The following is a 27,674-nucleotide window of genomic DNA, read 5'->3' as shown; positions in this document are numbered from 1 at the left end:
TTTTTTGTCTTCGCTTCATCACTTCGTGTTAAATATCCATGGTAGTCCGTTATAATCTGTTCGTCTGAAGTTATATAATGAACATGGTTCTTGTCCGCTTTACTATTTAATGTAGCTTGAAGTTCATTTATATCGGAGATATTGTGTTTATGTTCTTTATCTGCTTTTTCGGCTAATTTCTCTTCTATCTCATTTATTTCAAGTTCATGCCTACCACCACCTCCCGAAGAAGTATTTTTCTTCAGCTCTTGAAGAACGTCCACTTCGCCATCTTTAGTGTCAATAATGAGACTTTGAGTTAAAACCTTTCCTGTCTTAATGGATGTTTGTAAAACTTCTTCTTCACCGTGTTCGGGGTCATGGTCGTCATCATATCTTGTGAAATCAGATATGTTGTCATACATTAAACATATCTGTCTCAAAAGTTCTGCTATTTGAAACTGGAACGAAAGATATACAGAACTTTCATCATCTCCTAAAGTCAAGTCTGCTTTCTTAAGTATTTCTTGAATGTATGCAATGAGAACAGAGTACCTTGGAAAATATTCGAACAATATTTCATTAGCTGTTGGTTTTGATGGTTCTTCTGGAGTTTCTGTTGTTTCAGTTCCTTCTGTAGGTTCTGTTGGAGTTTCTGCATCTCTTGACTTCAATGCTCTTGCTCTCAAAGACCTAAATGTTAGAGCACCGGGTTTTACAAAGGACTTTATAAATGCTTTAATAGTTCCTGGTAAGTTATTGTTAGCATTAAGTAAGTTCCTTATGCTTCCATCATGTACGTCCATAGCACTATGTAAAAAATCTATACTTTTCTTGTAGTCAGCAATAGACTGACTGTGATTTTTTAAAGATTTGTCAATACCTTTAAGCCAATCTTCATGCATGTCTGATACTGAGCCAAGAATATCATTTGCTTCCTTTAGTGTATTTTGTGCTTGTCGTAAAGTATCCAATCCCGTACGTGCATTGTTTGCTATACGTCTTACAGTATCTATTTGACTCCTTGTTTCTTGCATCCAACCAGATAAAGTTTTAATAGTATCCGAACCATTTGAAATGAAGTTCAAAGCATTTTTAACGTCATTTAAAACTTCTTCACCAAGTACCGCCCATATCTTTCCGATTTGGTATTGAAGAACTCCATATGAAGCAGCTGTTAAACCAGTATTTATAAGGTCCCATATCCATGATTTAGCAGTTTTTCCATCCTTTCCATCCTTTCCATCCAAACCGTTTTCGCCTTGAGGTCCTTGTATTCCTTGTATTCCTTGTATTCCTTGTATTCCTTGTGGTCCTTGAGGTCCGGTGTCACCCTTCTCTCCTTTCAGTTCATCTTTATGTTCGTTATAATATTCTAATGTCATAAGGTGTACATCATTACTGCTACCAGCAACGCCGAGAATTTGTTTCTCATTCATGACTAAATTCTTTAGGCATTTAATGTTGTCGTCAAATCGAAAGCTCTTTAACAATTCAATGAGAACATTTAATACTTTCACTAATGAGGCATCTACTGTAGAATTTATATATTGCACCGTTCCATCATTTATGATGGGAACTTGCTTGTTGTAATGAATGGGTCATAAGTGTTAAAAGTATCGAAATCAATGACTTTTTTAGTTTTTCCATCGTCAATGACTAAATCATTGCCTTCAATGGTTAAAGTTGAGTTTTCGTTTACTAGTTCATGTGCTCTTCTTGCTTCATTTGTTTCATACGCATATGCAGCAATAGTCATATTTTAATGAGAATAAAATGTTGTTCTATTTGCAAAGTACAGACCCAAACGAATACGGGACAGTAAAGCTACAAACAAACTTAGGTCTTCAGAATGAAGCGCTTGCTTTCAGAGTTGTTGACTTCAATACTATCGCAACTTTTGTCATAACAGATGAAACAGATTTCATGGAGTTTGAAATAGATGACAAAAGAAGTTTTATAACATTTCCTAACAGAGCAGAGTATAGAATAGATAAAATTGCTGGAGTCATAGATACTCTCATAAATGAAGAAACTATTGACAACATAGATGTCGAACTCTCTTCTGAGGGAACATTGAAGTTCAGTAGCAAGAAAGAGTTTAAGATAACACGAATGAGTCATAGAGTTCAATTGCTTCTGGGAGCATACCATATGACATTTCCTTTGAAAAGTGTTGACAAAACGATTGAGATGAAATCTGTTCCATACGTATGTTATGGCAATTGTTTATACATTGAGTCAAAAATAGCTAATGTCACAGGTATTTCAGGAGTTAATAGTAAAGGTTCAGTAGAATATAAATCCTTCTGTTATGCAGTCAATTCAATGTTCATTCCAAACGTTCCTGTCATAGCAACTCATTTAGGTAAATGGGTTCGCATTAGTCCTCATAATTTGAAAGACATGCAATTCAGACTTGTTGACTTTCAAGGAGAGCCTGTAAACTGAAGGCACCAGTGCGAATGACTGTTGAAGTTGACTTTTTAGAAAATATTAAATGCAACAGCTTACAAGAGAACTCAGAGCTAAAAATATAAAGTATGAATGTTATGTATTAGGTCATGAACTTTGGTTGTTGCTGTTTGATGAAACAAATGAATTAGTTATGTCAGTCAAGAGAACAGAAAAAGGCGTCAAAGGCGCCGAGCGCAAAGCGCTATATTGTGTTAGTGAGAACTGCACCAAGTCAATAAGATTAGGTTTGCATTATGAAGATGAGTTCGATACTGTTGAAGAAGTTTTGGATAGATATTACAAATTGCTTTAATTTACTAAAACATATTTCAAACAAAGTTTATATTCTGTTGAAAGTTTTGTATACTCGTTCGAATATTTATACTTAAACTCAACTCCTGTAGTTCCTGGTGTTTCAATGATGCGGATGTTACCTATTTTCATGAATGGTGGCGTTTGACCACAGCATTCGATTTCAGGGTCGAGATAGTCAATGACACATTGTTTCCCTGTTATTCGTGATATAACATTTTCAAGTCCTCCTTTGTTAGAATTATTTGGTTCTTGCTTATAAGATTTGTCAAAAGCTTCTTATCGTCTTTGAGTAAAATTGTTTGGTATAACTGAAGAAGGTAATGGTCTACGTTATCTGAAGGATTTGTTTGAACATTTGTGTAAGGGTTGTCGTTGGCTTCTCTTGAAAGAACTTGGTCCAGTGGTGGATACTCTAACTTAACATCTGATGTAGCGTTAGCGTTTGAAGCTGAGTTTAAATTCACGGATTTCAGCTCTGGTTCTTTTTCTTTCAAACACTCTGAACTATAGTTCTTTATGACAATATTGTTTGTCGTTCGTGAGTCAACATTTGATGTTGGTTCAATTGGAACATTAACGGCACCAGCTAAGATGGATTTGCTTCTCATTTCATATAGAATAAAAACCTTTTATATGTATGAAATGAACAATATACTCGACAAGGGTTTGAATGTAAAGCTAACGAATGAAAATATTGTTGAATTCACTGAGACAGGTGCTGTGTATAAAGATGTAGAACTACTGAACAAAAGAGCTAAGGGAAGAAGCAGGAATATGAACAAAGGGTGGAAGCCTATAAAAATTTATGTCAATGATGGCTCAGGAGGTTCAAACATAAAGTATGCAGAAAGTTATAGAGTTTATGCTCTCAAGGGAGAGAAGCCTTCATTTAAGAACAGCTATTCTAACACATATCCTCAAAGCTAACGGATGGGGAAGTGGATGATATGAATGACAGCAGAAATATTAACAGAAATGGCGACAGAGATGCATGGAATTTGTTTACCATCAGTCAAATGAAGGTTAAACTTTAAAACAATGTTGGTCGTTCCCATGGAATATTTTTGACTTTAATGGTATTAGTCATGATATGAATCTCAAGGTATGAACGAGGAGAGATGAGAGACTTATATGCTTCCCAAATTTCTTCAAAAGGTAATGTTATACCTGACTGTTTCCAAATGAGTTCAATATCATAACGTGAGAAACCTTGAAAGATAACGAAGTCAGTTATGAGACGTTTTATGTTTAAAGCTAAAAACCTCCATGTTTGCATAAGTATTGCTACAGTTAAGTGGTAATGTCTGACTTTAGTAATGATGTTAGCTAATGGTGAGTCAGGCTTTGACACTAAACCTTTTCCGGCGAAGTCGTCACAAACGAGCAGAGTGTTTGAAGGATATTTTTTGAAGGGGTATTTTGAAAGTTTTGATAGAATGTAGTTTGTCAGTCGTTTCATATCGTAAACTCCTGAGTACTGACGTAAGTGGTGTTTGTCAATAATTCTTTCCATCTCCTCAGAAGTCTTTTGCATTCCTGACTGTATAAATTCAACGATGGCATAATATTTCCTCTTACGTCGAATGTAACGTTGAAGAAATTCAATGAGTTCGCTATCTGGAACTTTAACGACAGAGGCTTGAACTTTTGACATAAATGTTTTCGCTGTTGAGTCCATAGAGTCTGAAGTTGCTGATATAATGATTTGGTCATAATATGAGTCATTTCCTAAACGTTCTGTTATGAGTATATGACGAATGAGGTTAAATGTCTTACCTGAACCCATCTTTCCACAATAGAAATAAACACCATTTGAACAGAACTCATAGTCCTTACTGAAAGGAAGAATAAGAGAAGAGTTAAGTTTGTCTGTAGTTTCATTCATGTCTTCATCTACGTCATGTATTAAATGCTTCATTTTATCTCCATTAAAAATACAAGTCAGAAATATTCAGAACATAGCACCGAGTCTAACTGACAAGAGTATAAAGATATACTATGAACACGTTATGATGAAACCAACCAAAATTCAAGAAAGTCAGTATACTTATGAATATCCAAGACACTGGGTAGAGTATGTAGGAGGTGAGAAAGCTATTGAAATAAGACAAGTTAGAAGTATTCCAGCAGGAAGGACAATATTATTGAAGAACTTTAATGTTTTGAGGTATAATGATGAAACAAAGAAGCAAGATAGTTTTCCTGTTGCTGTGTATGTGAACCTAGACACAGGAGATGACATGAAAGTTTTTAACACAAAGCTTCAAACGGTAGTGAGAGAACAACTGACTGCGGAAGGACATCCATTACCTTCAGAAGTTACCATAGTATATAATTTTGAAACAAATGCAATAGATTTTAAAGTCGTCTCTGCAAAGAAGTCAGGTTTTACATTTAATGAAGCAGATGTATATTCGAATGAAAACTTCAAAGCTATTGCATGGTTAGATAATGACGATTGCTTTAAGAAAATATTTAAATTCAGTGACTCAAAGATGTCAATAGATGACCTTCGTGGAATGTTACCATCGACGTTTACAGTAGAAGGTTCAGCAGGATTGCTTACAAGATTGTCAATTGGTGGTATTTGGTCTCGTGAGAACATTGTTATAAAATCCAGTATAAGTGAATTTGCTGAAGAATCTATATTATGTCTTTCAAACTACATGTATTCGCCGCCGAAGCATTATAGTATAACAAACTTTGTCAGTAAGTTTAACATAAGACTTGTCGAACCTTCTTCAATGAAAGATGTTGTGCTACCTAAAGATGGAAAGGATGGACTCATTATTGAGATGATTTTAATAGCATATTAAATGAGCTTGTTCTTGAAGGTCATTCATGATGAAATAACTGTTGTAGAAGATGTTAGCAATTGTTCAGACATTTTGAAGCGTATAGATGAGATAAGAAAGAAGTTAGATAGCCGCAAAGCGGTGAGGCGAAGCCATGAGAATGTTTATGTTTCATTGACTTTCTCCAGTAACGAGAACTTTTATGAGATAATATTGAAGAGAGATGATTTTAATATGGTGTAAATGGTAGCTTGGACAGCTTTAGGCGCAATGGGAACAAAAGCATTAGCATTTGGAGCAAAAGCACTTGGGGCTTATGACGCAGTAAATAAAATGAGTGGAGGAAGGGTTTCGAAGACATTAGATGCAAATAAAGGGAAGATTGGAGGCTGGGTTGCAAAGAAGTTAAGATTAAATAAAATAGGGCTCATAAATAAAGCATCCAATTTGGTTGCGACTGAGTCAGAAAATGCTTTAGGAAAGGACGATGAGTTTGCAAAACACGCAAAAGACTTTAATGACCAGATGAAAGGTGAAACAATGCATTTAAATAGAGTCGATGGAACTAAAGAAAATGTTTCTTCTCCACCAGCGGTTTATCCATACGGACCTTATGGAATGTATGGAAACCCTTATGAACGACCATTTGACCCATTGACTGGTGGAAGTAATTGGTATTATTATGGACGAAGAAGAAAGACAGTCAAGTTGGAGACAGACGTGAAGAAAGCAACTAAAAAGAAACCAAGGAAGAGAGTTATAAAGCAATGAATTCAACAGGTTAGAAATGAGGTTAGAAAACGTGTTAGATCTAACATTCTAACATAAACATTATTTTTGTGCTATGTTTTCATACGTGTGAGGGTGGTGATATCATTAATTTTTAAGTTTATTTTTTATTTTATTTTTATATAAATGACGAAAACTATTGAGATAACAAACTACAACGGTCATGAGTTCAAGAATTTGTTCTTCGTTCCTCGTGAAAATACATTCTATCAGATACGAGGGAGAAAGGGTAAAGTTAGTTTGAGCGTTTATGAAGGAATGAAGAATGGAAAGTTTATACAAGCATACGATACAAACGGTAAACGTGTTTCATTAGCTTTGTCAAAACTTACTAACATTTATTTTGACAGTGATTTTGACCTATATGAAGAAGAAAGTGAGTCAGAAGATTATGAGCTGTTATGTGAAGCACAGCAATGGGAGGAGTTGCAATACTTTTGTAAGTGAGAACGTTTATTTTTTACATTAGTGAAGTCGTTTGTGAAAACGTTTATTTTTTCATTAGTGAGGTGAAGTGGTTGGCGGCTTTATAAATATTTAAGGTTAAATTAGTGTTGTCGTTTGTGTTGTAAAATATACGTTAACGGTTTTGTAAAGTGTCAAATTCACAAGTATTGCGTACGGAGGAACGCAGTGCCTCCGTACACGAGACTTGTATACTAACTACCAAAACCATTCTGCTCTTGGTGTCATTGACGGTTGTATAAAAATGTTAAGAGACTTAAACCAACCACAAGGTGGTGAAGCAAATGAAATGTCATATGACGACAAGTATAGACACTTCTCCATGGCAAAGATGAGACAAGTTTTAAATATTTACAATAGCCGTAAACAAAAAGGTTTGGGAAACCACTCCCCCGAAGAAATGAAAAACAACCCTGACTTAGAGAAAGACTATATATTTAATAATTTAGTCAAAAGAGACAAACAAGAAAGAATGCCGGGCTTCAAACTTCAGAAAGGTGACAAAGTAAAAATAGAAATACCCAAACGCGACCCATATGAAAATACTATTGACTATGACAACAATGGGAACCCGACAGGTACTCACGTTCGTGTTCGTAAAAATAGAAGAAAGTATACAAGAGAATATTATGAAGTTTTAGGCAAACATGGCAAAATGTACAGACTGCAAGCAGAAGATAAAACTACTATTGTCAGACCTCGTTTCAAACTTGTCAAAGTTCAAGGTGGTATACTTTCAAAGACAGTTCCTAACAAATATAAGACAACTCCTGACGAATATGCTAAAGAAGTTGAAAATGACGACTAAGCATTTCTATACCATGCGTAAACTGTCATGTAAGGTGGCATGTAGTCTTTACTTTGTCCCGTTGTTTGCGTATATCCCGAAACGCGATGTGTATGGTTTCCTCCTCCCTCAGTGTTACTCCAGTAACAATTTATAGCAAACTGAACGTTGTCTTTAACATCATATCCTTTACCTTTTGTCATTGCTGACCAATTCCAATATCTATGACTATGCCAACCTGCTTGAGATGTACTTAAATCTATGTAGTGACTGTGCGCAGGTAAGTTTTCACCTGAAATCGTTTTACTTCCACCTGTTTCCTTTGAAGAGTTTGCACAATACAAAAACCTGTCGACTATTTGAGTCCAAGTTCCAAAACCCAGAACTGTTTCTGGTCTGGTAGAGTTCATTGACGTATAAATAGAGCCTATAGGATATAATGTTTGAAGTATTTCCGTCTTTAATGTTTGAAGCTCTGTTTTGTCTGCTTTCTTGTCATATAAATCTTGAGCAGTGAATTTAACGTTATTTTCATCCTTCATGACATAAACATCTTTACATCTAATGTTTTTCATCGTCGTTATGTCGTCATCCGATGTTAAACCTTGTGGAAAGTTAGGAGGTTTCCAATATAATACATCCCCATCAGGTTCTTCAACCGTTCCTTCAATACTTTCTATACCAACAGTTGTGAAACTTGTATGTGTATGGTTCTTGTCTGCTTTCTTTTCAAGGCTAACGTTTAAGTCTGTTATTTCAGATATAGAATGTGTATGTCCAACGGCACTTTTACTGTTTAAGGTTTCTTGTAAGTTTGTAATATTTGCAATGGTATGTGTATGTCCAACGGCACTTTTACTGTTTAAGGTTTCTTGTAAGTTTGTAATATTTGCAATGGTATGTGTATGAGTCTTTTTAGAATATTCGTTTTCAGCTCTTGTCACTTCACTTGACATTTTATTGTCAACATATGTTTTGTCTGCTAGTTCAGGATGAGTATGTTCTTTTGTTGCATAAGCTTTGTTAGCTCTTTCTTCTTCTTTTGCTATTGCATCGTCTACATATTCTTTGTCAGCTTTGTTGCCAACATCTGCTTTCAAAAGAAGTTCATTTATAGGTTTCTCGTTTAAAGTTCCTTTTGTTGGATTTATACAAACAGTATGGTTCTTATTGTCTTGAAACAGAAACTCATCTGTCATTGGGTTTAATGTCAGTTTTAAGTTTCCTTCTTTCAATGACTCAGATATCTTAGAATAGTTTGAAAAGTTTGTTGTGTTCTTATTTAGAGCTTGTATAATGAGTTGTCGGTTGTGTTGTATTTCTCTCATAGACGCTGTTTCATTTGACATTTTTATTCTAGATAAAATATGCTTTCAATAGAAAAAGAAAATTCAAGAGTTGCTACAACTAAACCATTAGATGAACTTTTTACCAATGTCGGTCAAAAGTTTGAGACAGAGACCGTAAAGCATGAAGGCTATCGTTTTGACTACCCGTTAAGATGGTTAAGAGACCCATCTGTCACAAAAGCTATTGGCTTTCGTAGAATGAAGTTCATTTCAGAAGCCATACATGGTTTCCCATTTACAGTCGGTTTTGAAGTTCGATACTATAACAAAGAAAAACGTATGTATGAGAAATTTGAACAGGGAAAACTTTTACAAGTGAATTTGCTTGTAAACTTAGAAACAACTCTTCAAGCTTTTCAAGAAAAAATAAACGACATCTATATCGAATATGCAAACCAGTATAACATTGACGAGGGAGAGTACCATCTCGATATTATATATGACAGGAAAAATGCAACTGTTAAAATCAATAGAATAGAAGACCTTGGAGAAAACGTTTATATTTCTACAAAATATAACAACTTGGCATGGTATAGATTTATGAGGATGTTAAATCAGCCTGCAGAATATCCAGTACACCCGGACTTTTATGAAGTCGAAAACCCTAATGGAATATATGAAAATGTTTTCGACTCAGATGCTATTATCGTTCATGCTTCATTTTCTGGTGCACAAAACTCTTTTTTATGCTTGGCAAATGACTTTTACGAAAAACCTACAAAGTTATACGAACCACCAAGTGGAAGTATTTCAGACTTTCAAGTATGGTTTACAACAGATGGAAGAAAGAGAATAGTTCCATTATACCATGCGTTGTACTTAGAACTTAGTTTCATATACAACTACTATCGAACGGTAAAAATATAATTTTTAATACGGTTGAGGTGTTGGATTTGGTTGCCAACTTGACTGTGGTGCAGGTTCAGGCTGTTGTATAACAGGAGCTTGTTCTTCTGGTTCAGGGTCTTTAGGTATAATACCAACGAACTGACCTACTCTTTTACCAATATTTTTGACTCCGTTCCAAATTCCTCTTCCTACGGTTTTTATTCCATTCCATATACCTCTTCCAACTCTTCTGAAGAAGTTTCCAATACTACTGAAGAAACCCATTTTACTATATGTAAAAATCTAATGTCCACCTAGTCTCTTACGTTTCCTGTTGAGTTCCATAGCATTCTTTAACTGGAGCTCATACATTCTGTTTCTCCTCTGGTAGAAAACATATTCTGGGTCAACTCCTGTGTTCGCGTCATCTGCATAAAGTTGTTTATATCCCACTTCAGGGTTTGTATAAAACTCTTTCCATCTCATATTTGCATACCATGGTGGCAAACCTAACGCAGCGTCATTTGACATGGCAGTTTGCATTTGTACATCTGTTGGCACTTGACCATAGTTTGCCATTGCAGTTTGTATTCTAACTTCATTTGGAATATTCTCTGGGTTTGGTTGTCCAGGTTGCTGTGCATTCGCTAAGTTCTGTGCGTCCATTTAATATTAGATAAAAATATCTCTTACGAGTACATATGCTGAACATTTGCAGGCATTGGTTCATCTTCATATTCTCTATATCTTTCTGCCACGTCAAATAAATAAATGACACAATGGAAAAAACCTAAAACAAGTAGTCCTATTTCAAACCACATTTACTTACTAGTAAAATTTCTTTGTTATGACACTTTCTCCGGTTTATAGGACCTCTCTCATATTCTATCTTGTCATATCTAAACTCATAGTCATGTATGTCCTCTAACCATCTCATGACACTTTCCAAACCACTTTTATCGGATGTAAAGTAAAAGCATGGACAGTTATGTAAAACGTCTAAAGTTTCTAAAGAGTCTCTCAAAGTCCAGTCTACTTGGTATTGAAAATCGCATGTGTTATAGAACGGCGGGTCCACTATAAAGAAAACATTTTCCTTGTCTTTATATTTTTCATACAACTCTGTCCAACGACATCTCACAAACTCTATACCCTCAATATATTTTTCTATGTCCTCTTTGAAAACATTTGTATAGTTAAGATATAAAACATTTGACATAAGTGTTTCAATGTCATGAACTCTTATAGAACCACTATATAATAGTCTAGCAGATATACTATCCCAGTCTATATATTCTGCTTTTTTCAAAACCTCTCTCACAATATTTTTGTTATCTAATGGTATACGTTCCATCTTACCTATAGGTATCTTTTCTTTTAACTCTTTCAATATGTTGTTTGTGTCTGGTATATGTTTGAGACGGTCCATATAGTTGTCGAAGTCATTGCATATAATCTTTGAGTCTGGGAATATTGTATGGCACAAATGGGATATATAGAAACTTCCACCGAACAAATCTACAAATGTTAGACCATTCGGTAGTTTCTTAAGTTCTCTCAATATAATATCTTTACATTTACTCTTATTTCCAAAGAACGGTAACGGTGGTTTTGTAAAATTCATTTATATATAATAATAAAAATGTTTTTTCCTGAAAAGTGACAGAAAAGGCTTCTCAAAGTATACTTCCTTGGAACGCCTGTAACTTTTCCTGTAGCGACGATAGACCCTTACTTGTCCGGACAAAGTTATACTAAACATCTTCGGGGCTAGAGGGCGCAACGCGCCTGGAAGCCCCACTACCTTTTTTTTTTTTTTTTTTTTTTGATTTCTAAAATACATATGTGAGATGAAAACAAAGACGCAGAGTTAATCGTAATTTGAACAATTTCTATATATATTTTTTCAATAAACATTAAATGGAAGAATTGCTGCATCATATTGGTATTGAATTTTAGATTTATAACATTTTTATGAATTCGCAATTACAACAGCCTAATATACGCATTCATTTTCATTTGAATTCTAAGCTTCTAAACTAACTTTCTTTTCGCAAGGAATACAATTCAAATTAACATCTAATAATAAACGAGTTTCCTAATTAATACATTTTTTTTGGAAATTTTTCATTTCAATTTTTAGTATTTACTTAGAGTAAATACTTCTAATATCATAGACTAGTTATCCATAATTAATGGAAGCTATATAAACGCTTTCTTTGATCAATTGATGATGTCCAGTATTAGATGAGCTAAATTCTCGTTTAAAACATTACAAAATTCAATAAAATAGAAATCTTAAGAGATACAATAAGGAAGTCAATTTGGAAAATTGTTTTCACTTTAGGAGAATATAATTTTCCATTTGGAAAATTTTAAAAGTGAGACGCGCAGGATTCGAACTTTTTTTAAAAGTTGATTTAAATGAATTTTAGTGTGGAATATAAGGATAATATCATATTTAAAATAAGAATATACTAGTTTAGGTGGTATTAATTTTTTCGATAAATTTGAGAGTATGTACGTTTAGGGCATGAAAAGTGTCAATTCGCTCAGCGAAAGCTGAGCTAGCTTCGTTCTCGAAAGAATAAGGAAGGAGTGAAGGAGAATGATACAGAAGTTGACACATTCATATCATTTCAACAAATTTTGATCAAATTGAAATTCAATAAAATTCAATTCAATTCATATCCTTCAGTCAGTACATTGATATCCTTCTGCATCACAATGATAACTCGGGCATCAATAGTTCTACAACTAACTCAGAAAAAACAAGATTATTACTTCCTGCTTACAGCTTTTAAAAAGTTTCGATGATAAAAATCACTCTACTCTCGTTTATCGACATATGGTGATAGTAGGTAAACATATTCTTATCGATATTAATAAAAATATTTTTACGAAAATCTTATCCAATTAGAGAGTTATTCATAAAGTATATGATAATTATAATTACTTTATCTTTGTTTTATCTTTGAATAAACAATTTAATTTAAATTGCATAATATTTTTTGGTTGAAAGACAGGAAACTTAGTTGAGTTTGTATTATTTTTATCGTTTAATTCATTGTATCAGTGAGTGATCCAGATATTTAAGATATTTAGAAAAAAAATTATTAATTTGATTAACAAATTTTAATCAAAATAGCAAAAATCTATTTGATAGCTGTAAACAAACAATAATTTTTATTTCAAGCAAAATCACTTATTTTCATCTAAAACGTATAAAATTGTCAATTTTATGAAAATAAATTGAAAATCTCATGAAATGTAAAGGAGAGTAATATTTTTCAATTTTCTTTTTTTCTTTGTCTCAAATATTTTCTGTTGGGAATTTTCTTGTTATCAAAAAATAATTTTAATATTTGTTTATTTCATTACATACAATAAAATTTTAAAAACTCTATTTCTTCTCAAGAAAATTTTTTCCTTCATATGAAGAAACATTTTGTTCTCCATTTGATACTGAGTCTAAATCTCGATTTTTGAATTTTCTTCTTTCCAAATTTTTTTTCCAAATTAGAAGTTTAATTCAAATTTTCAATAGTTTATATATTTTCTCAAACTGTCTCAGATTTTCTCACTTTTTAGGGATTTTCTCTCAAAATATACAAAAATAGTAATATCAATACATGTGTCTAATATACTTTAAAACCATCGTGACAAAATTCAAAAACGAAGAGTTCTTCTCTCCAATATAGATACAAGGTGATGTGAATTTTGCATCCCTGGGATGGACGATACACCCAAAGTGTCACCTTTTTGGGATAACAAAAATTTATATATATGAGAGTTCTGCAAATCATATGCACAATATCTATTCTGCCTGACTTCTTGTATATAGGAGTCAGGCTGAATAGATATTGTGCATGTGGCAATATAAGTATTTCCGAGATTGCCATCGTGCGCTATAGTACACTACTTCTCCTTGGTCCTAGCTCGGTTCCAAGGATATCGGTGTTCAAGGATTTGGCAAGGTCCTTCTGAAGTCTCTCATTCGATGAGAGATTTCGGAAGAACCTTGCCTTAGAGTATTCCAACTCTTGTTCTCTTGTCCCTGAATAGTCAGAAAAGCTATTTGACTACTTAAGGCAGAGATTATCCGAGGTCCCTCATTTGATGAGAGGCCTCGGATAATCTCTGCCTTAAAGTTGTACACTTGTAGTCCATCAGAATGTAAGTATACACGGATAGGACAGCTTTCTTCTGAAGTCTTAGATTTGATGAGAAGCCTCAGAAGAAAACTGTCCTATTTTATAATAGGAGGAGTTTCAGAAGCTCCAGAGCTCCCTTTCGTAAGGAATAGGAGCTTTGGAGCTCCTGGTTCGAAGATGTGCTTCGCATCTTTCATCAGCATAGAATATTTATCAACTGGGACTCTGTTGATGAAGACTCAGGAGCTCCAAAGCTCCCTTTCGTAAGGATTAGGAGCTTTGGAGCTCCTGGTTCGTAGATGGGCTTCGCATCTTTCATCAAAAGAGGCCCAAATGGTAAATATCCTCTGCTGATGAGCTTCAGGAGCTCCAAGGCTCCCTCTCGTAACGATTAGGAGCTTTGTAGCTCCTGAAGGTAAGGTAGGATTGCTCTGATCTCTAATCAGTAAATGCCATGCCTCATTATGGACTCTACTGACAAGAGATCAAGAGCTCCAAGGACTCCCTTTTTAGCTAGTGGCATTCTCACCATTTAGTAGGATCGCTGATCCTACTAATGAAGTGATCACTTAATATACGTTTTGAATAAATTGAATTTTTTTACAAAAATTTAGTATTTTTTATAAACATCACATATATATTATAAATACGTAAATATATTCTTTAATTCAAAAAATTCAATTCGGTTTCGGGCTGGGTATCCCAGCCCCAAGTATTCAATTTTATTCAATTTTTTTAGAATTTTGGGTTGGGGTGCCCAGACCAAAACAAACTTTATATTTTGATGTGTAGATGCGTATGTGTACATCATTATTGCGTTATATATTATAGTTTTAATGAAAAAATCTGATTCAAAAAAAATTATCACTAATTAGTTGATAATATAAAGAAAAAATATATAAATTGTATGTTTTGAGAGTATTTATCCACATTCACTCATATGAATTTCATTAAATAGTGTCTTTTTACTCCAAAATTTATTTTGAATTATTGAAATCAAAGAAAAAAAAACTAGAAAAATTTCTCGAAATTTTTATTTTTAAAAAAATTTTGGATTTTATATTAAAAACTGACACTGGGAGGACGATAGGGCTGGGATTAGAGATACCCCGCTCACTTGGGAAAAATACGGATCTATACTCTCCAAATTTTTTTCAAAATCAAAAAAATGAGATAAAAAAGTACGTTTGGAAAATTCATTTTTCGCATTTTAGGAATTTTCTCACTTTTCTTCCAAATTGACATCCTTAGATACAACCATATTAAAATGTTAAACGTTGTAAATTAAAATATTTTATTACAAAATTGATCGGAAAGAATACAATTTAATGAGAAATCACTAAGCTGATTCATCTCCTATTTTTAAATAAGTAGGTTTATATCCGATTTCGTTATAACAATTTGACGCTTTATTTTTTGAATTAAAAGTGCCTCAGTATAAAAAAATTGTAAGAAATCAATTGAAAAATGCCTCAACAGAAAAATATCAAGATTTAATAGCATTATTAGAGTATATTAAAATTATATAAAAGACGTTTCAGTTTCATAAAATTTTAATTGAAAACTGTTTTTATAATTTTATGAGCACATCTCCGAACAGCTTTACTAACGAAGAGTTATCTAAACTATATAGAGCCAAGTGTAATGACACAAATACCAAGGAAAGTGAAAGAGGAAAGACTCTTTTCATTCGCAATTATTCGAAATTACAATTTAACAAGTCAATCAACTTTGCAAATGCAGGTTTTGGTTCAGAATCATTCACAAAACTTCTAAATATCATTCCTACTCATCCAACAATAAGGGTACTTAACCTTTCTGGAAATTCAATTGGACAAAATTCTGTCTCATTATTATCAAGATATATTTCTAATAATAAAGATTTGATACAATTAGATGTTTCATCATGTAATCTAAATGATCAGAGTTGCGCAATTTTATTTGAATCATTAAAATTTAATAAATCTTTGATAGAATTATCAATTAAATCCGATTCAACAATTGGAAGGAACTCAATTGGAGAAAAAGCATCTTATAAATTAGCTGAAATGCTCCAATGTAACAAAGTTTTATCAACTCTAAATATTGAAAACTGTGAAATCATAGAAAAGACGATTATGACGATAGCCGATGGAATTTCAAAGAATAGCACGATCAGTTCTCTTATTTTATCTCATAATAATATTAAATCGAAAGGAATTTCGTATCTTCTTGGCAAAATCAACGAAAGTAAGATAACTGAGCTGTATTTATCATCTTGTTCCTGTGGAAATGATAATAGCAATGCGTTTTCAAAATTATTTGCAAATAATCGAAATATTAAAATTCTTGACATCTCACATAATGCATTCACAGAGAAATTCCTCAAAAATATAGCAATCTCATTAGAGCAGAGCACAGTTGAAGTACTTATTCTTTCGCACAATGATTTTTCAAGAGGAGATTTAATTTATTTAGCAGATCCTCTTATACACACTCCAATAAGATTGATCAATTTAACAAAATGCAGCCTTAATGGCAAGGATTTGAAGAGATTCAACAATTTCTTTAGAGAAAATCAAACTTTGCAAGAATTCATTGCAGATCATAATAATTTTTATTCATATGATGGTATCGCATTAGCAGAGTTTGTTCAGTCAAATCCATCGCTCAGATACCTTTCTTTCAATCAATGCGAAATGGAAGATAAAAATTTTGAGCCAATGTTCAAAATTATGCAAGATCAATGTTCAATCACAAGATTATCTCTTGTTTCAAACTCGATAAAGAAATCTGAACCAATTATTAAGATTTTAGAAAAAAATAAAAATATTATTAAATTTGATTTGGAAAAGAATGATATCAATTATCAAGAAGTTGTCCAGATAGAAAAGATGATCAGCGGCAATCGCAAAAAACAATATAGTTTTAATAATATTATTGATTTAACTCCAGAACTCTGCAATCTTAGGGGAGAAATAACACACCAAAGAGGAAAACTTAGTTCACTGAAAGAGAAGAGAGAATCTCTTGAAAATGATGCAGAAAAGGCAAAAGAACAATTGATAGATGTCAAAAAACTTGAAAATGAGCTTGAAATGAAAGCAAAGCAACTTGCAGCAGATTTTGAAGAACATGCACAACAAATAGATCAAGTAATTTGGGAGAAGGAAGTTGTAGATACAAATTATGTTCAGCTTTGTGCACAGTTTGATGCAGAAGTTGCAAGACAGGATCATCTCGAAACAATGTTGTATAACTTAAACAAGGAAATCAAAATAAAACAGAATCAAACTGAAGAAGAGATGAAGCAAATCGTGGCTGATCTCTCTCTCAAAATGCTCGCATATGTTCAAGCGAAAGACAAATTTATGGAGACTTGGGAAGTTTCACATCCAAAGAAACCAAAAACAACAAAGAAGAAAAAGAAGAGTTCTGCAGGTATCAAGAAAGTTCCAACAAGAATTGCAGATACTGGTATTTTGTTAAAGCCAATCAAGAAATAAATAGTTTGTTTTATTTTAAAATATTTAACTCTTTTTGTTCTGTAAAGTCCTATCAAAAGATATTTTCTTTATTCATTTTTTCACATAATCAAAGCATGCCTTTCTTTGATTATTCTTAGCATCTTTATCTCATCTTAGGAATTTAAATATTGAACAACATGAAGCAGCTTTCACATCATTATCCCATCATTTAGATTTCACCATCAGATTATAATTTTCTGCACAGAAAAGAGCAGCTTTAATGTGGTTTTCTTTTTCATTCAAATTTGCATTATTTGATATATGAAGTTCGGCTGTTTCATTGCTATTATAAAGTGCTGCAAAATGAAGAGCAGTTTCTCCATTTTTATTTTTATCATTGGGTTCATGTGAAATAAAATGCAACTGATGAATTGATGTGATGATTATAGACGCTTCTCATTTCACTATAACTGCGTGGATGAGTGTTTTGTTCGGACACTAAACTGAAATGATATGCCATGCAATACCATATTGCACCCTATATGATATCCGAGATTTTCTACTTATAATTTATGATGAGTGTAAGATTTCTTTTTTGACACATTTTTTACAAACGAAAAAAATTCAGAAAAAGACGTTACTGTGAATGACGAGTACTGCAACCATCATTCATGCTACGTCAACAGCACTTCAGACTCCTGGTCCAGGAGCATATGTTCCACCATCAACATTCGGAAATGAATCTCCGAAATATACAATTAGACATCGACTAAAAAATAAAGAAAATGTAACAGGAATACCATATCAAGCTATTCCATCAGAATTTGGAACTGGACACAAGTATACATTCGGAATTCGACCAAAAGAGAAAGAAAGAGAACAATCTCCAGGTCCAAATTACGTTCCACCACAATTCGGATCAGATGCACCAAAAACAACATGGCACCCTAGAACAGTTTCCAAAGAAATGGCTCAATCAACACCGGGACCTCTGACATATGATGATCCAACCAAAAAATCTTCTCCAAAATTCACAATGAAAGCAAGAAAATTTACTAGAGATGAAGGAGTTATTGATTCACCAGGTCCTGCAGCATATATGCCAAATTATTCAGTTGTTCTACCAAGTGCAAGAAGAAATACAATTCATTCACGCAGCCCAGATCCTAAAAACAAATTCGTTACCCCAGGTCCATATGATGTAAAGGATCTTGACAAGCCTCATGGCATTTCATTCCACTTTAAACATAAAGAGCCAAAATTTGATCAAACACCAGGTCCTAAATATCATACTGAAAGACAAACAGGTGCTGATGCTCCAAAACTTACAATCAGACCACGCTATGCTACAAAAGAAAACATCCTTGCAGCTCCATATCAAAAATATCCCGAAATTTTCGGTACAGGAAGTCCAAAGAGGAGTTTTGGCATTAGACCTGCAGAATCAAAGAAGGAAACAACACCAGGACCCAACTATATGCCTCCAGAATTCGGTTCTCAATCTCCAAGAATTTCATTCCATTACAAACCTCAAGAACCAAAGGCAAAGGCTACATCTCCAGGTCCAAACTACCTTCCAACAGATACTTCTGAAAAAAGATACACAATCAAAGGTCGTAATTTCACTCCTGACGAAGGGAAGATTTCTGGACCAGGTCCAGGTAAATACATGCCTAATTACGATCTCACTTTGTCTTCTATCCCTAAGATGTCAATCCACGGCCAAATCACTTCATCTAGAAAACAGGAACAAACTCCAGAACCTCTTGGACCATTCCCTAATGATACAGGACCAAAGTATACAATTGGAAGAAAAGATTATCTTTCTGTTATTCCTGGCTGCGTTTTTTGAATTATTTTACTAAAATTGTTATTTTTATTATTGTAATATTGTACTTATTAACTAATGAAACATAATCTTTTATTGTTGTAATATTGTACTTATTTGTTATTAAAATTATCAAAAATTCATCAAAATATCCAATTTAAAAAAAATCAAATTTCAAATATTAAATATATGAAAATTTAATTCAATGCTTGAGACAATGAATTCATGCTCATTAATTGATATATTATTATGATTTTAAAGTCTATCATCAAAATCTTTTATTTTTTCAGTGATATTACAATTGCATCAATCAATGTATTAACTAATTTCAACTCAGTATATTCGAATTTTTACTAGTTTTTATAAATATTGGAGAATTCAAGAATATTAAATATAATTTTTTGGAAAAATTTAAATAGAATATATATAGTTTATTACAAAATAAATATATAGACATATAAAAAACTTATTTTGGAACCAAATCAATCATTGGATGAATAATTGTTGGATTTGTGACTTCTCCTCTCCAATAAGGGATAAACATTGCACCCATCTGCATATCTTCGTTGATAACAGAGATGTGATAAGGGCTTCCCTCGAGAGGAATCTTTGAAGGGTCTGCTCCGATTTTGAGCAGAGATCTTCCGCATTCGAATCTTTTATAATACGCAGCATAGCTCACCGCACCCCATTTTCCAGCATCCAAGACATTTAAGTCTTCTGTGTTCAATCCGACCAATAATAAAATTGAGACGTCTCCAACAGCTGCTGCCATATGGATAGGCTGGATCGAATCTAATACAGAAGGATCTGTGATGTTTGTTTTGCCTTTGAAATGCTCAGAAAACTTAATTCTGTTGGCAGGAGATCTTAATTGTCCAGTGAGAACGCATTTCAAGACCAAATCGAAGTTCTTTGTTTCTATTGCCTCAAATATGTCTTCTTTGCACTTCTTTGCGAACTCTAAGTCAACATATTTAGCTCGAATCAGTTTATCTCTGTCCATTTTCTCTGGAGGCTTGCGCGCTGAACACAAGATCGAATTCAACTTGTCGTTACCGATTTTATGTACCATGGCAAGCAAATCATCATCTAACCGGTCAAGAGTTAATGATCGTACTTTTGAAAAAATGACACCTAATGAACGATGAATTCCAGAACAATGGATACAGATTGATCCTCCAGTGTTTATTGAGCACCATGTAGGATGTTCTGCTCCGCAGTCGCAGCATGTCTTGTCTTGATGCTCTGTTTCTTGGGTCGGGTTCGAATCTTGGTGATCAATGCTGTAAGTCACGTTATTTTGTATTGTTGACATCCAGCGGTCGAGTTCCTTTTCATCTGTGCACTGGAAAATCCATGTATGTTGAGGTGAAGTGACTCTGAAAACATTTGGCCTTCCGTTATCTTTATCCTTCTTAACTGATGTTGTAAGCAAGTCTATGCTTCCTCGCATTTCGTAATCAAGGCCATCAGTTTTGTAATAAGAAAACTTTTGATCTTTTATTGTGATAAATCTCGAATGCCAGATCCTTCCAAAGCCACTGCTGCGCTTCCAAAGGTATCCTTTCATGTTAAGTGACGGCGGAAGTTCGATATCTACAAGGCCTTTGATCGTTTGTTTTGTTGTCATCGTTTTTACAGCGTAATCTTTGAGTTCATCCACATAAGTTGGTATCGCAAGCTGTAATGCACTGAATTCATCTTTAGAAACATCGTAATTGAATAGGCAATCTCTCATAGAAACTGCGAGCATGTTTAAAAACATTAATAACTGTGTGTTAGTACATATTTAAGAAAATACCCTTTAAATATGAAAGATTTTTTAAATAACATCTTTTTATAAAAAAAATGTAGTAAAAATTTTTCATATTTTAAGAGTATATTGAAACATACTGTTGCTGTTAACTCATATGAGTTCTTTCGTTCGACTAGTTCAAGTGATCGTTGAAATTCAAAATTTGATAAAGCTGCTTCAGCTTTTAATGCGTTAATGTATCCTTGGTTTTGCGAATCACGCGATTTTGATGATAATGCCTTATCAAGAGCCGAAAAATAGTTTGATTTTTTAGTATTAGATTCTTTATGAATTTTTTCACAAACAGAGATTTCGTTATCCACAAATTTTTGTAATTGTTCTATAACTGAATGCTGAACCTGGTTAAAATGATCTGAAAGAACGTTTTGACAATAAGTGATGCATTGCGCTATGTTAGAAATAGTTGGATCCGATGAAAATGATCCGCATTCCAAGAATTTTTTCGAAATATTTTGAAGAGAATTTGCAAGTGTTGATCCTGCTGAAATATACGTTTTAAATGCTCCAATTGTGTACATAATATTCTGTTTTAGCTTTAAAATGTTTTCAAATCGTTTATTCTGCTCTGAAAGATGCATAGGGGAAAGCATTATATATTCATACTCTGAATTCATTTTGAAATTATGATTACAAAATCAGCGATGTAAAAAGTGACAAATAAAATTCCATAACATCAATAATCTCAACAATGACATAATAGTGTGATATTTATAAAAATTTTTATTTTATCTATAATTGAATAGATTGAATTGTTTACGACAGTATTTTTTGACAGTAAAATCCCGGTCAATCTTACCATTTCGAAGTTAAAATACGTTCAAAAATATGTAAATCACTCGTATAAAAAGGAAAAACGTTTTTATAATGACTTATTGGGAAAATTTATGATCATTTTAAAAAGCTTTCACATTATAAGCATGACAAAACAAATAACCACAGATAACAAATTAGTTCGTTAATTTAATTTATGTTCAAATGACAATTATTTAAACAAAGAAAAATAAAAATGCTATTTGAATTTCGTTAACAAAATAAATAATAATTACAGTTTTATTAGTCATATTTAAACAAAAAATAAAATTTAGCGTTTTCTAAACATGAAATTTAAAATTGTTCCTGCAGCCAAACCAGCAGCAGCAACTCCTCCTACAACTAATCCATTTGTAACTATCTGATTGCCTTGTCCATTTGTTTGATGATTTCCGTGACCATTCATCATCATATTTTGATTACCTTGGCCATTCATCATCATATTCTGATTGTTTTGTCCATTCATCATCATATTCTGATTACTTTGTCCATTCATCATCATATTCTGATTGTTTTGTCCATTCATCATCATATTCTGATTGTTTTGTCCATTCATCATCATATTCTGATTACTTTGTCCATTCATCATCATATTCTGATTACTTTGTCCATTCATCATCATATTCTGATTACTTTGTCCATTCATCATCATATTCTGATTACTTTGTCCATTCATCATCATATTCTGATTACTTTGTCCATTCATCATCATATTCTGATTGTTTTGTCCATTCATCATCATATTCTGATTACTTTGTCCATTCATCATCATATTCTGATTACTTTGTCCATTCATCATCATATTCTGATTACTTTGTCCATTCATCATCATATTCTGATTACTTTGTCCATTCATCATCATATTCTGATTGTTTTGTCCATTCATCATCATATTCTGATTACTTTGTCCATTCATCATCATATTCTGATTGTTTTGTCCATTCATCATCATATTCTGATTGTTTTGTCCATTCATCATCATATTCTGATTACTTTGTCCATTCATCATCATATTCTGATTACTTTGTCCATTCATCATCATATTCTGATTACTTTGTCCATTCATCATCATATTCTGATTACTTTGTCCATTCATCATCATATTCTGATTACTTTGTCCATTCATCATCATATTTTGATTGTTTTGTCCATTCATCATCATATTCTGATTGTTTTGTCCATTCATCATCATATTCTGATTACTTTGTCCATTCATCATCATATTCTGATTACTTTGTCCATTCATCATCATATTCTGATTACTTTGTCCATTCATCATCATATTCTGATTGTTTTGTCCATTCATCATCATATTCTGATTACTTTGTCCATTCATCATCATATTCTGATTACTTTGACCATTCATCATATTTTGATTCATCATCATGTTCTGGTTGCTGAGCTGATTCAAGGAAGGTTGAGGAGTCATTATTTGTGGAGTGCTAATTATAGAATGCTGATAGCTTTGTTCAGTTGATGGAATTTGTTGGCTTATCATTGGTTGTGGATAAAACATTTGAGGATGCATTAATTGTGGATAATAATAAGGTGGAGCAAAAACAGGAGATTGGTAAGGAGGATACACTGGTGGCTGGTATTGTTGGTGAGGTGTTGGTAAATTAGGAATTTCGACATATCCTGATTCTGTTTTGATATAAAGTTTTCCATTACTTTTCTCTGAACTTGGTTCTGTGATTTTATTTGGTTTTGGAGTGAAACTCAATAGATCTGGAGATGAATTTTGTGAAATGCTTTCTCTTGTATCTTCATACTCGGATATCTTTGATGTTTTATTAATTTTTCTTGGACTTACTCTTGGAATTTCGAATTCATCATTTTCAATTGAAATTTGAGTATTTATATCCTTATTTTCAATTGAAATTTGAGTATTTATGTCTTTGTTTTCTACTTTATCTGCTTGAGTATTTCTGTCTTTGTTTTCTACTTTATCTGCTTGAGTATTTACATCCTTATTTTCAATTGAAATCTGAGTATTTATGTCTTTGTTTTCTACTTTATCTGCTTGAGTATTTATATCCTTGTTTTCTACTTTATCTGTTTGTGTATTTATGTCTTTGTTTTCTACTTTATCTGTTTGTGTATTTATATCCTTGTTTTCTACTTTATCTGTTTGTGTATTTCTGTCTTTGTTTTCTACTTTATCTGTTTGTGTATTTATATCCTTGTTTTCTACTTTATCTGTTTGTGTATTTCTGTCTTTGTTTTCTACTTTATCTGCTTGAGTATTTCTGTACTTGTTTTCTACTTTATCTGTTTGTGTATTTATGTCTTTGTTTTCTACTTTATCTGTTTGAGTATTTATATCCTTGTTTTCTACTTTATCTGCTTGAGTATTTATATCCTTGTTTTCTACTTTATCTGCTTGAGTATTTCTGTACTTGTTTTCTACTTTATCTGCTTGAGTATTTATATCCTTGTTTTCTACTTTATCTGTTTGTGTATTTCTGTCTTTGTTTTCTACTTTATCTGCTTGAGTATTTCTGTACTTGTTTTCTACATTATCTGTTTGTGTATTTACGTCACAATGATTATTTTTCAAGATAATTTCAGATGAATTTACTGTGAATTCAACTGATTTTCCACTTATCTCTAATTTTGGATTATAATCTTTTTTACGTGGTTTTTGATCTCTTTTTTCATCTTGTTTTTCATCTGTATCATGATCTATATCGAAATAACCCTTACTAGTTGAATTTCCTGGTTCTCTTGAATACTTAGAACCAAATGAAAATACTTTCTTTAAGTCTTGTATCTTTGCTTTTGGTACATCTTCAATTTCATTTTCTTCTTTTTCAGTAACACTGAATGGTGCCTTTTCTATTTGCGTTGTATCATCATCAACTTGAGTGTTGTCCTTTGGTTTAGCCTTTCCAAATGTTCTCTGTGAATTTGCAGTTGTTTTTGGTGGAATTTCTTTTTGTTTTGAGATTATGTTGGTGACTTTTGGTATTGATGATCCTTTATTTGATGATTGTTGTTTAGATCCCATTTTGCGGAGTAAACTTTGAACATCTCTATTTTTCGATGAAGGAAGTGAATTTGATACATGTGTCATTGGCTTTTTAGTTTGTTCTTTCTTTTCTGGTTCTGTAGAATTACGAGAATTAACTTTTTCTTTTTCTTTTTGTTGTAAAGAAATGTTTTGTTGATTGTTTGATAAAATTAAGAAAGGAGTGGGACCTGCATAAATGTCTCCTTCTGGTTTAGTTTGTTCTGATGAATTTTGTTTAGTTTCAGTTGAATTTTGATTATTTTTCTCAGAATTTGGAGTTTTATCTGAAGAAGAAATTGGAATCAATACTAGTTTGGAAGTATCTGCTTTTTCTTCATTTTGTCTTGAATTTTGATCAGAATTATTATTTTTATCTGATTTCGTCTTTAAATCACTGTTTTCTTCTTCTTGTTTTATAGATTTATTATTCTTTGGTTCAGATAATTCTATTTTTTCTTCATTTTGCTTTGGATTTTGTTCAGAATTATTATTTTTGCCAGAAATTGTTGTTTTATCATTTCCTTCTTCTTCTTGTTTGACTGTATTATTCTTTGGTTCAGAATTTTCTATCATTTCATTTGAAATTTGATCAGATTTATTATTTTTCTCAGAAATTGTAGGTACAATATCTCTAGAAACAATAGGAATCAATACTGGCCCGGAAGTCTCTACTTTTTCTTCACTTTTCTTTGAATTTTGATCAGAATTATTATTTTTCTCAGAAATTTTAATTTGTTCGTCAATTTTATCTTCTGAATTATTCGTATTATTCTTTTGTTCAGGGTTTTCAGCTTCCCTTTGACTTGGGTATTCAATAATTGTAATTAAATCTTGATCATCAAAATCTTCCTGAACTTGGTTGTTTTTGGATACCTGTGGTTGATCTTTAGCTGATCTGTTGTTATTTTGTTGATTAATTTTTTGATTATTTTTGGCATCTTTCGTAGAATCATTATTAAGAGTAGATTTAACTTGTTGTTCATTATCTGATTTATTTTCACTATTGTTTTTATCAGAAATTGTTGGAATTTGTTTTGAATCATTATTTTTAATTCCAGATTGGTTCTGATATGAGTCTGCAACAATGGGTAAAGTTAGAAGTGTTTTTCCAGGAGTTGTTGACTTTGATTTCTTATTATGATTTTCAGGAAATGTACTTGGAAGACTAACTACTTTATTATCTTTTCTTTGTTCAGGTACTTCTACTCTTGATGGTTTATTCTTTTGGGATAGAGTTGTATGTGCAAATGTGGAAGATTGTGATTTTTCTGAAAGTTTAACTGGTTGAGGTATTGTCACTTGAGCCTTTCCTAATGTTTCAATAGTTAAAAGTAATTTTCCTTTGTTATTTGTAATTTGAAATCGAACTATTGAGATTTGCTTGCTAAATTGGATAATTTCATAATCATGGTACTTTATATTGTCACATTTTATATAAGAAGGGGTTGAGGATCTTGTTGTACCTCTAATAAACTTTGAAAATTCATCTTTATCATAAGGAATATCGAAAAATAGTTTGAGCAGTATGCCTTTTCCGAATGTATCTTGCTCTAATTTAAAAGAAAAATTATCACCCTTAAAGCAGTTACTATTTTCCCCACTCATGTATTTTTTAAAAAATTGGATGGAATTTTATTTCCTTTTTCCAGAATGGGAAATTCATAATAATATTTTAACTCGCCTAAAACTATACTATTATCAACGGTAATTATTTTGCCGTTTGCTCTCTTTCCAACAATCTCATATAAAACATATTGAATAAAATCTGGTTCAATATGAAATAGATCACTTCAGTTAACTTTACTTGAGCTAAAATATAGAATCTGAAGGCTAAAGCAGGATTTCAAATTAACTAGATGAAAGAATAGACTTCTGAGAACTACATGTACAAGCTATATAGTAACAAAAATGTTAGGCTCTAAACTTAAAAAACAAATCTTGCATGTATTAATAAGTCTTTAAAATCATCGAATTGTAAGGTAGTCACAAAATCTCAGTAGTGAGGCTCTCAAAAATTGAACCGTACTCCATACAAAATTTGTGTACCCTCACTACTTAGATTTTGTGGCCTTCAATTGAGAGGTTAGTTTTGATAGAGCACGTTATAAAATTAAAAGGGAAAAATAAATAAAATTTAAACATTTAATTATCTCTAATGTAAGGAGTGTAATTCCAAATTTTCTAAAAACTATTCAAATTTGAGCATTTTTGGAAATAGTAAATCTAATATGTACATCTAATAACAACATGATTCATCACCTTTTCAAGCTCTGCAGTCAATTTTTTGAAATTTGATTGAAATAAATGTAGCAAAAATTACATTTCATTAGGGAATATATGAGTTTCTCTGGAAACAGGCCGATAAATTTTAAATTTTGTCCAATCAACATGAATGCATTGAGAAATTTGGATTGATTTTCTGGTAGAATCTGGAACAATTCAACCATGTATAAATGGAACATGTAATCATCATGAAATGTTAGTGTTAGAGTTCAAAAGAAACAGAATGAGTGGAAATCAAACACAATCTGAATAATTTTAAACGTATACAATCTTTAAGTTTGTATTTTGAATTCTACATATATGATTATGTAATTCGTTCTTTCAAATTTTCGGATTCAGGCATGTTTTGATAAAATTCATTCCCAAAAACGTCAATTAACAATTAAATTTAGTGTATTTTAAATATATATACGTATTATATTTTATAAATTATATTAAATTCGCAAAATTTTAAGTTTTAAACAAAAATAAAAAATCTTCAAAATATGAAATTATGCATAGGATATTAAAATTTACATGTTAGCAATTTTTTTGAATTGCTTTCAATTTTCATATTG

General features: G+C 32.3%; 14 protein-coding genes and 1 pseudogene across 15 annotated transcripts, besides 4 other annotated features; 8 read left to right on the top strand and 7 right to left on the bottom strand.

Moving 5' to 3' along the window:
• Window positions 1-7,000: part of a mobile genetic element that runs on past the window's edge.
• Window positions 1-11,591: part of a mobile genetic element that runs on past the window's edge.
• TVAGG3_0432800 (uncharacterized protein) lies at window positions 1,756-2,430 on the top strand (the record flags this gene model as incomplete). Its single annotated transcript, XM_051233834.1, has 1 exon — window positions 1,756-2,430. One exon carries the CDS (start codon window positions 1,756-1,758, stop codon window positions 2,428-2,430), a length of 675 nt encoding a protein of 224 aa, XP_051103564.1.
• On the top strand, window positions 2,480-2,749 carry TVAGG3_0432790 (uncharacterized protein; the record flags this gene model as incomplete). The annotated part of the gene is made up of 1 exon (XM_051233833.1): window positions 2,480-2,749. The coding sequence occupies one exon, from the start codon at window positions 2,480-2,482 to the stop codon at window positions 2,747-2,749; it is 270 nt and encodes an 89-aa protein (XP_051103563.1).
• On the bottom strand, window positions 2,949-3,359 carry TVAGG3_0432780 (uncharacterized protein; the record flags this gene model as incomplete). The annotated part of the gene is made up of 1 exon (XM_051233832.1): window positions 2,949-3,359. One exon carries the CDS (start codon window positions 3,357-3,359, stop codon window positions 2,949-2,951), a length of 411 nt encoding a protein of 136 aa, XP_051103562.1.
• Window positions 3,385-3,782, top strand: TVAGG3_0432770 (annotated as a pseudogene). The gene has a single exon. A coding segment is annotated over exon 1 (398 nt).
• On the bottom strand, window positions 3,782-4,669 carry TVAGG3_0432760 (protein of unknown function, DUF4106 family; the record flags this gene model as incomplete). The annotated part of the gene is made up of 1 exon (XM_051233831.1): window positions 3,782-4,669. One exon carries the CDS (start codon window positions 4,667-4,669, stop codon window positions 3,782-3,784), a length of 888 nt encoding a protein of 295 aa, XP_051103561.1.
• On the top strand, window positions 4,761-5,567 carry TVAGG3_0432750 (uncharacterized protein; the record flags this gene model as incomplete). Its single annotated transcript, XM_001306791.1, has 1 exon — window positions 4,761-5,567. The coding sequence occupies one exon, from the start codon at window positions 4,761-4,763 to the stop codon at window positions 5,565-5,567; it is 807 nt and encodes a 268-aa protein (XP_001306792.1).
• Window positions 6,462-6,782, top strand: TVAGG3_0432740 (uncharacterized protein; the record flags this gene model as incomplete). The annotated part of the gene is made up of 1 exon (XM_001306793.1): window positions 6,462-6,782. The coding sequence occupies one exon, from the start codon at window positions 6,462-6,464 to the stop codon at window positions 6,780-6,782; it is 321 nt and encodes a 106-aa protein (XP_001306794.1).
• TVAGG3_0432720 (phage tail repeat-like family) lies at window positions 7,810-8,786 on the bottom strand (the record flags this gene model as incomplete). Its single annotated transcript, XM_001306794.2, has 1 exon — window positions 7,810-8,786. A coding segment is annotated over one exon (977 nt), but the record flags the coding sequence as incomplete, so codon positions are not given.
• Window positions 8,955-9,803, top strand: TVAGG3_0432710 (uncharacterized protein; the record flags this gene model as incomplete). Its single annotated transcript, XM_001306795.1, has 1 exon — window positions 8,955-9,803. One exon carries the CDS (start codon window positions 8,955-8,957, stop codon window positions 9,801-9,803), a length of 849 nt encoding a protein of 282 aa, XP_001306796.1.
• TVAGG3_0432700 (serine threonine-protein phosphatase family) lies at window positions 9,807-10,049 on the bottom strand (the record flags this gene model as incomplete). Its single annotated transcript, XM_001306796.1, has 1 exon — window positions 9,807-10,049. One exon carries the CDS (start codon window positions 10,047-10,049, stop codon window positions 9,807-9,809), a length of 243 nt encoding a protein of 80 aa, XP_001306797.1.
• Window positions 10,068-10,430, bottom strand: TVAGG3_0432690 (uncharacterized protein; the record flags this gene model as incomplete). Its single annotated transcript, XM_001306797.1, has 1 exon — window positions 10,068-10,430. The coding sequence occupies one exon, from the start codon at window positions 10,428-10,430 to the stop codon at window positions 10,068-10,070; it is 363 nt and encodes a 120-aa protein (XP_001306798.1).
• A 2,344-nt stretch (window positions 11,592-13,935) lies between the features above and the next one.
• Window positions 13,936-14,006: a mobile genetic element.
• Window positions 14,007-14,027: 21 nt separating this feature from the next.
• Window positions 14,028-14,333: a mobile genetic element.
• Window positions 14,334-15,498: 1,165 nt separating this feature from the next.
• TVAGG3_0432650 (uncharacterized protein) lies at window positions 15,499-17,574 on the top strand (the record flags this gene model as incomplete). Its single annotated transcript, XM_001306798.1, has 1 exon — window positions 15,499-17,403. One exon carries the CDS (start codon window positions 15,499-15,501, stop codon window positions 17,401-17,403), a length of 1,905 nt encoding a protein of 634 aa, XP_001306799.1.
• A 426-nt stretch (window positions 17,575-18,000) lies between these two features.
• On the top strand, window positions 18,001-19,335 carry TVAGG3_0432640 (sperm-tail PG-rich repeat family; the record flags this gene model as incomplete). Its single annotated transcript, XM_001306799.1, has 1 exon — window positions 18,011-19,216. One exon carries the CDS (start codon window positions 18,011-18,013, stop codon window positions 19,214-19,216), a length of 1,206 nt encoding a protein of 401 aa, XP_001306800.1.
• A 323-nt stretch (window positions 19,336-19,658) lies between these two features.
• On the bottom strand, window positions 19,659-20,966 carry TVAGG3_0432630 (GTPase activator protein; the record flags this gene model as incomplete). The annotated part of the gene is made up of 1 exon (XM_001306800.1): window positions 19,659-20,948. The coding sequence occupies one exon, from the start codon at window positions 20,946-20,948 to the stop codon at window positions 19,659-19,661; it is 1,290 nt and encodes a 429-aa protein (XP_001306801.1).
• A 1,105-nt stretch (window positions 20,967-22,071) lies between these two features.
• On the bottom strand, window positions 22,072-26,448 carry TVAGG3_0432620 (uncharacterized protein; the record flags this gene model as incomplete). The annotated part of the gene is made up of 1 exon (XM_001306801.1): window positions 22,093-26,439. One exon carries the CDS (start codon window positions 26,437-26,439, stop codon window positions 22,093-22,095), a length of 4,347 nt encoding a protein of 1,448 aa, XP_001306802.1.
• Window positions 26,449-27,674: the final 1,226 nt, after the last annotated feature.

Source organism: Trichomonas vaginalis, chromosome V, assembly GCF_026262505.1.
Source record: "Trichomonas vaginalis G3 chromosome V, whole genome shotgun sequence".
Lineage (NCBI taxonomy): Eukaryota > Parabasalia > Trichomonadida > Trichomonadidae > Trichomonas > Trichomonas vaginalis.
The sequence above is the reverse complement of the archived record's forward strand: the minus strand, read 5'-3'. Positions and strand labels throughout refer to the sequence as shown.